The sequence below is a fragment of the Propithecus coquereli genome, unplaced genomic scaffold (assembly GCF_000956105.1).
Source record: "Propithecus coquereli isolate 6110/MARCELLA unplaced genomic scaffold, Pcoq_1.0 Scaffold289, whole genome shotgun sequence".
In the NCBI taxonomy this organism is placed as follows: Eukaryota; Metazoa; Chordata; class Mammalia; order Primates; family Indriidae; genus Propithecus; species Propithecus coquereli.
The window spans coordinates 972,558-980,979 of NW_012148496.1; the positions used below are offsets into that span (position 1 = coordinate 972,558).

The 8,422-nt window shown below is 37.7% G+C and overlaps 1 protein-coding gene across 1 annotated transcript in view; it reads right to left on the bottom strand.

Moving 5' to 3' along the window:
* The window catches only part of STXBP3 (syntaxin binding protein 3), a 58,753-nt gene that overhangs the window by 41,301 nt on the left and 9,030 nt on the right, over positions 1-8,422 (bottom strand). The window contains exons 4-5 of the mRNA XM_012648502.1: positions 7,533-7,633; positions 1,393-1,547 (exon numbers count right to left, since the gene is read on the bottom strand). Coding sequence (XP_012503956.1) covers positions 1,393-1,547; positions 7,533-7,633 — 256 coding nt within the window. The remainder of the gene's footprint in view (positions 1-1,392; positions 1,548-7,532; positions 7,634-8,422) is intronic.

An 8,422-nucleotide genomic window follows, 5' to 3' on the forward strand; every position in this document is an offset into this window, starting at 1 on the left:
CGACAACACAGAAGACTCTCAAAAAATAATGTTGAGCAACAAAGTAAAAAACAACAAAAAAGATCATACGATTGCATTTATACCAATTCAAAATCAGGAAAAACTAAACCATGTGTTAGAAGTCAAATGGTAGTCATCTCTGGGGAGGAATGGGGGGTACTGGGAGGAAGAACAAAGGAGGCTGCCTCTGATATGCTGTTAATGTTCTAATTTTTTTAACTTAGTGCGGTTGGATGGGTATGTTCATTTGGGAATGAATTATCAAGCCACATAGAGCAGGTCCTTGAATAATGTCATTTCGTTCAATGTTGTCTCATTATGACATTAAGGGGAAAAAAAAAATCGATTCCTGGTCAGGGCCACTGTCTATGTGGAGTTTGTATGTTCTCCCATGTCTGCAGGGGTTTTGTCCTGGTACTATGGTTTCCTCCCGCATTTCAAAGATGTGCACATTCAGTTAATTGGCGTGTCTAAACTGTCCCAGTCTGAGTAAGCATGGATATGTGTGTGAGTGTGCCCTGTGATGGAATGTCATCTTGTCCAGGGTAGGTTCCCACCTTGCATCCTGAGCTGCCAGCGTGGGCTCTGGCCACCAGCAACCCTGTACTGCAATAATTGGATAAATACTGATCTTGTTTTATTAATCTTTTATAAATGTATGTATAGCTCACATTTATTTCATGTTTAATACCAGAAGTATTTTGGATCTTTAATAGAAGTTAGGTGATATTTTGTGACTAAGGAAATTAACTCTTGTTTATATCAATTAGCCTATGGTAAAATTGGTTTCATTATATATCATTTCACTTAAACTCAGTTTCCAAGAACCTACTGACAACATTAAGTGAGGACTTTTACTGTACATATAATTTATGTACTTCATAGTAAACTTCATTTTTAAAAAGAAGCATATAAATCAAGGTAGGCATTACTAGAGTTAAACTTCACCTCTTTAAAAAAAAAAACCTAAAATTTATTTAGGATGGCCACTGGAATTAGATATTAATACTATACATACTCAGACACTATAACAGGTATCCAGAGAATTTGGCCATTTAAATTTGGTGGAAATTTAACGATAAAACATTAATTGTAAGACTGTATTTCACCATACATGACAACAAAGACATTTCTTCTAAGCATTCCTTAAACTGATAAAAAAATTAAGTCTACAAATTTTACCAAATTTAAGTTCTGAAATTTAGTAACAAAGGCTATTAGTTAATGTGAAAATTTAAGCCTTAAACTTTAAATCTCCTATATGTAGAGCATGGTTATTACACAAGGAAAGTAAATTTTGCAAACCAATACACAAAAGTACAGAGACATTACTTACCTCTATACTGGACAGCAAAAAGGAAGCATAATATGTACAGATGCTGAGTGTCTTACCTTTTGTATCTCACTCCAGGATTTTCATCCAAGGTAGCACAGACTGTAACTATCTGCTCAGCCATTGCTTCCATAATGGCATCTTTTCCATTTGCATTGCTAGGGTCTGGACTGTAACAGTAATAGAATGCATCTGGTACATCCAGAGTATACACCTAAGTTAGGCCAAAAAAAAGTCACACTGTCAATCTGGAGACTAGACTTAAAAAATAGATCAAGAAAAATACAGCTCTTATTTGGGACATTAAAAAAATATATTTGCACTAACCATGCTGTTTCCTGAAACAACTGTGTCTTTACCTTAATCAAATCTCATTTTCACTGTCATCTTGATTTCATCCTTTCTTTTCTCACTCTTTTCCTGTTTCGTCTACCTATCTCCTTCAATTCTTGTTTCATACACAGATTGCACTATTTGCTTTCCACTACCTGTGCAACAGATGAAGGAATCTGAAGTAGTCAAACTAAAATAAAAATCTCATACCTATGACAAATACAACAAAGCCAAAACTGGCCTATATATCAGACATAAATTAAAAATCTTAACCCATTAGCTATTAACCTAGAAATTTCCCACAGTTGATATGTATCTTCAATTCTTTAGCTCGTAGTTTTCATTTCCTTAAAATAGAGATATACTTCCCCAAAAGACATGGCATTGTGCCAGATGTAAGTCTTAACATATACACAACAAAACGTCACAGACACATCGTTCATTGAAAAAAAAGAATTTACTTATGTGCAAAGAAATGAATTACAGGCTTGTTGCATTAGCTGAAGGATACAAAAAAAAGCAGCTCTCAGCCGCGGCGGCTCACGCCTGTAATCCTAGCTTTCTGGGAAGCTGAAGCGGGAGGATAGTTGTAGCTCAGGGGTTTGATACCAGCCTGAGCACAGTGAGACCCCATCTCTATACCCTAGAAACAAGAAACAAAAAAAAGGCAAAACAAAAAACAAAACGAACAAAAAAAGCAGTTCTCTAACAGGTGCTGAGAGTTCCCAATTAAACTAAGTTTTGTTGTTACTGTTTGTAACAATGATAGTAATCCTTCTCAGCCTAGGATAGTGTATTGGGTGTAAAAGTAGGCAAGTAATAAACATTGTAGACTAAGTAATAAATTATGAATAAACTTCCTAGCATTTCCTTTCATATACAGTCATTCATTTCTCTGAACGTAACCCATCACCAAAAGCAGCAGCCTGAACATGGACTGAAATTTAGCTGTGGCTAATCCACTCACCTCTGCTACTCAAAGGCTAGGTTGCTGTATTAATTGTCAACAAGCACTGTACACTTGATGTGACTTTCTCATCCACTGCAGTAGATGATAATATTTGTTCAAAAACATTTAGTGCCCCTCTGCCACAACAAGGCTTCTTGCTATGGGAGTACACCCTCCCACCCACTAGTGTCAAGCCTGGCTATGGTCATTGGAATGTGTACAGATGTAAGTCTTAACATTTGTAAGACTAGAAGAGACACATACCACTTCCTAGTAGAAGCTAGGAATGGCTCCACCATTTTCTCTTCCTTCTGCTATGTCCCAGACGTCAGCCTTAGTCCCAAAATGTAGAAGATGTAGAACAAAGCCCCAGCCAAGCCACAATGGATAACATGAGTGAGAAATAAACCTTTGTTGTTGTAATGCACTGAGATTTGAGAGGTTCTTGCCACAACTTAATCTAAGCCATCTAATACTGCAATGTACCAAAAGAGCAACTGGGGGCTGGTTCTCATTCTCTCTCTTTTTTTTTGAGACAGAGTCTCACTCTGTTGCCCGGGCTAGAGTGAGTGCCGTGGCGTCAGCCTAGCTCACAGCAACCTCAGACTCCTGGGCTCAAGCGATCCTTCTGCCTCAGCCTCCCGAGTAGCTGGGACTATAGGTATGCGCCACCATGCCTGGCTAATTTTTTTCTATATATTTTTAGCTGTCCAATTAATTTCTTTCTATTTTTGGTAGAGATGGGGTCTCGCTCTTGCCCAGGCTGGTCTCGAACTCCTGAGCTCAAACAATCCGCCCGCCTCGGCCTCCCAGAGTGTTAGGATTACAGGCGTGAGCCACCGTGCCTGGCCTCCCTCACATTCTTGAATGCTTTCCATCTTCAGTTGAGCCTTGAACAACACAGTGAATGGCACAGGTCCACCTATATGTGCATTTCTTTCAATAAAAGTTACACCAAGGCCAGGTGCAGTGGCTCACGCCTGTAATTCTAGCACTCTGGGAAGACGAGGTGGGAGGATTGCTTGAGCTCAGGAGTTCAAGACCAGCCTGAGTAAGAGTGAGACCCTGTCTCTACAAAAAAATAGAAAAATTAGCTATGTGCTGTGGCCTGTGCCTGTAGGCCCAGCTACTTGGGAGGCTGAGGCATGAGGACTGCTTGAGCTCAGAAGTGTGAGGTTGCAGTGAGCTACGATGACACCACTGCACTCTATCTGGAGTGACAGAGTGAGACTCTGTCTCAGAAAAAAAAGTTACACCAAGTATGCCTGCCTTTCCTGCTTCCCCTTCCACCCCTGCCATCCCTGAGACAGCAAAACCAACCCCTCCTCTTCCTCCGCAGCCAGTACTCAATGTAAAGATTATGAGGATGAAGACCTTTACGATGATCCACTTCCACTTAATAAATGTATTTTCTCTTCCTTGTGATTTTCCAAATAACATTTTCTTTTCTCTAGCTTACTTTATCGTAAGAATATAGTATACAATACATATAACATACAAAACATTTGTTGGTCAACTGTTTTGGGGGAGTCAAAAGTTTTATGTGGCTTTCCAACTGTGCAGGGGGGTTGGTAGCCCTACCTCCCACATTGTTTAAGGGTCATTTGTACTTGTCTTAATGTATACATGACAGTATTACTTACCTTAAGCCCTCTGAAAGGGAAAGAAAGATCTTTCTTTAATCACTATGACTCATGGAATCACCATGACAAGTGAGTCAACCTTCTTCTTCAAGTCACCTCTAAATGTGTTGAACGTCCAACTTTATTTCTTTGAAGCCCCACCATATCTGACTTTGCTAATCTCTCTCCAGCAATCTCCTGACTTCTAGGAAATCTACTTTTCCTTAAAAACTTTAGGATCAGTCCCACTGTTTTCCACACCAGCTCATTTTCTGCCATTATTCTTGGTGGAATCTGGAACCTCCTACAAGGTAGTCTCAACCTACCTGTAGAGAGCCTTACCTTTCATATCTTCCTGCTGCTTCCCTGCACTTTTTTGTTTCTGTATCTTTACATTCAAATTATTCTCACCTCCTAGAATGTACTTTCCCTCTTCATTACTATTTATGAATGTATATCCATTCTTCAAATGTTTTTCCAATCTCCCAATAAGAATTAATCTCACCTAAATATACAAACTACCTTGATTGAATCATTATGTAACAGATATACATCAAATTATACCCCATAAATATTTACAATTACAGCATGTAAATTTAAAAATATTACATAAAAAACAAAAAAAAGAATCTCTTTCCTTTTGTGGCAGACTATGAGTTGTCTCCCCAACAACCTTACTTTTCAGTAACTGCACTCCAATTCTTTGTGAGGAACAGTCATATATGCCCAGCTAAAAGAAATTTCTCAGTTTCCCATGCAGTTACACATAGCCATGTGACTAAATTTTAGCTGAGAGGTAAACAAAAATCATTACTTTGTGCTTTCTTTCATCCTACTACCTCAAATGATGATGTAATAATTCTAGTCATCTTGGATCACGAGGGTCATGGCTAGAGTCTAGGCCCCTGACAATTTTGTGAACCAGCATACCAGCCTTAAGTGGCCTATTCCTGACTTCTTTTATATTAGCAAGAAATAAATTTCCATATTGTTTAAGCCACTGAAAGTTTAGATTTTTCTATTATATGTAGTTAAATCTAATCCTAATTGATTAAACCATAAATGATATGGTTTTGAAGACATACAGTATCTTTATATTGTATCTCCTTTACAGTATTCAAATGAGGGTAGGGGATATATCTTGCTCATCTTTTCACAGCAGACTGCTTTGCATTTAGCAGAAAATGTTCACTGAACATGATCTTGTAAAAGCTCATTAGGCCTTTGCTCATAGCTCAAAGCACTTAGTATTTCATTTATATCTTCACTTGCAAACAAACAAAAATCCAAAATATTTTCACTGCAATTTCTCTAAAACAGTTAAATTTATTAAGTAGACCCTCTTAAGATATTTATCAAGGAAGTAAATTAAAAGAAAAAACTTAGAAGAAAAACACAGACAGATAGGACCTCAAATAATCACAACATTTCAGGGCCAGGCTTGGTGGCTTACACCTGTAATCCTAGCACTTTGGGAGGCTGAGGCAGGAGGAATTGCTTGAGGTTAGGAGTTCAAGATTAGCCCGAGCTAGAGCAAAAGACACTGTCTCTACAAAAAAACAGAAAATTTAGCTGGGTGTGGTGGCATGTGCCTGTAGTACCAGCTACCCTGGAGGCTGAGGCAGGAGGATCACTCAAGCCCAGGAGTCTGAGGTTGCAGTGGGCTCTGATCACACCACCGCACTCTAACCCAGATAACAGAGTGAGACCCTGTCTCAAAACAAACAAACCCACAACATTTTGTAAAGATTGGTAAATAGAAACTTTTCAAGAGAGTTCTCTATACACATAAAGACAGGCTATTTCCATCAGCCAGCAAATTAGTCAGATATCTACACAATCTCCTCTTCAAACACAGCAGTTGTAGAAGTTTAGTGAATTCTGGGACTAAAACTGTATCTTCTGTGAAGCAAGATGTTCTGGTAGTGTTTATAGTATTTATCACACTACTACTTAAATGCCACATCAGTTTAGGAAGCTCATTTTTACCCCACACTAAACTTATATATCATATTAAAGAATTAAGTCTAAAGGTAACTTTTGGAAAACAGTTGAATGTTAAGCAGATATCTTAAAATTTTACAATCTGGATTATAATCTTTCTTTGTCAAAAACAGCAATATCTTACAAGAGAAATCCCTTATCTAGGACCTTTCTATCCCTTAAAACAGTGGTCCCCAACCTTTTTGACACCAGGGACTGGTTTTGTGGAAGACAGTTTTTCCACCAGGGGTGGCAGGGTGGCTGCCTTGGCTCCACCTCAGATCATCAGGCGTTGGATTGTCATGGGGAGCATGCAGTCGGGAGCCCTTGCGTGTGTGGTTTGCAGTGGCGTTCATGCTCCTGTTAGGGTCTGATGCCCCTGCTGATCTAACAGACGGTGGGGTTCAGGCAGTGATGCTAGTGATAGGGAGCTGCTGTGGGTGCAAGTGGGGCTTTGCTCGCTTGCAGGCCGCTTGCCTCCTGCTCTGCAGCCTCGTTCCTGGTGGGCTGCAGCCCAGCACCAGGCCCGTGGCCCGGGGTTGGAGACTGCAGCCTTCAAATATTGATCTCATAGTTCCAAACAATAGCAAACTATTTCAATTCTATAAAATGCTAGAATCCAGAGAATAAAGCACAACAAACCTGAACGATTCACTAGCTATGTGACTTGGGGCAAGTTACCTAACCTCTTTGATTTCCTGATCTTTAAAATGGAGATAGATGTACCATCTATTCAGAGGGCTATTGTGAGGATTAAATGAATAAATTCATGTAAAGCACTCAAAAGAGTATCTGATACAGAGTACTATGTGTTTGCTATGATCATCATTAGTTATTAACCGAAGGCTCATTAACTGTTCCAAAGGCAAAGCAAGCAAATCAACAAAACCCCTTCATTGCATAAATTAAAATAATAATTTACGTAAAATTATATGAAGTTTATTAACAAAACTGTATTTTAATATCACGAATGGTTACAGAAGCTAAATGAAATGTTTATTTTTTTGGAGTCATCTAACGAAGACTGTGCTTAAAAATCTCTTGATTTCATAATCTAGTGGTGCTGTAATTTGATAGCACTTGGTGGCAGATATGAAATTTCAGCACCACTTTTTATTATTAACATCGCATTCCAATTTATTGCTCATGTTGCTCCCTTCATCATAGGAAATGTTTATTTGTGGATTAGGTTCAAAATTCACCAAATACATACATAAAAATCTTTATTATGTACTTTATTAACAAATAAGCTCATAAAACCAAATCTAAAAATCCACCATGAATGAAAATTAAAAATAAAAATAGAAAGTACCTGAGATTCATGTGGGATGAAGGAAATATTTATTTCTTTACATCTTCTTATTGACTTGGAGCAAGAAGTCTTAATTTTGTTAAAGAGATTATCAGGGCAAACTGTGAAGGGGGGAAAAAATCAAAGCATATAACTCCATCTAAATCTTTATTCTTTTTGAATAAATCATTATAACATCCAAGAATTACTTATTTTTTACATATAATTACTAGTTTTCACAAAGTAATTTACTGTGAGGACAGAGATAATGTACAAGTATTATTCTCTGCTTTATAGAACAGCTATATTCTAGTCAAAAGGGCTATAATAGAAATTCCATCTTCCCCATTCACATACACTATAACCTCATATAATATTTCCACAGAGATCTGCTAACAGAGCAAACAAAAACTGCTAGGAAGGAAAATCATGTCCAAACTCATGAACTTTTACAAAGAGCAGCACTTTCAGAATGTTCTGGAAATTTACACTACTTTTCCAAATCTGCCACTGAGTGATCTACATTGCAATCATATCACACAAATTGTTAATTTTTCCTCAAATTACAGGCAGTTTTCTAATGTTAGGAAATTCTAAGTACTAAGTTCTAAAACACTAAGTTCTAGAACTCATAGCCCCTGTTTTTCCCTTTTCACTTAAGAGTTCACAGTTCCATTAAATCTAGGTTGGAATAACAACCATTGGCTGCTAGCGTCTTTTAACATGATGTTCTTTAGCCTTAAGATTTCTTAAGTTAGAAGGGACTTTGCATTCATTAAATTTTATCAATTTCATAAACAGAAATTCTGTATAACAAGGTTACTTAAATGACAAATACCTATGGTATGACATTTTAAAAAATATAAACTAGTACTAGGCATGAGATAAAAATTTATAAGAAAAACAAGATA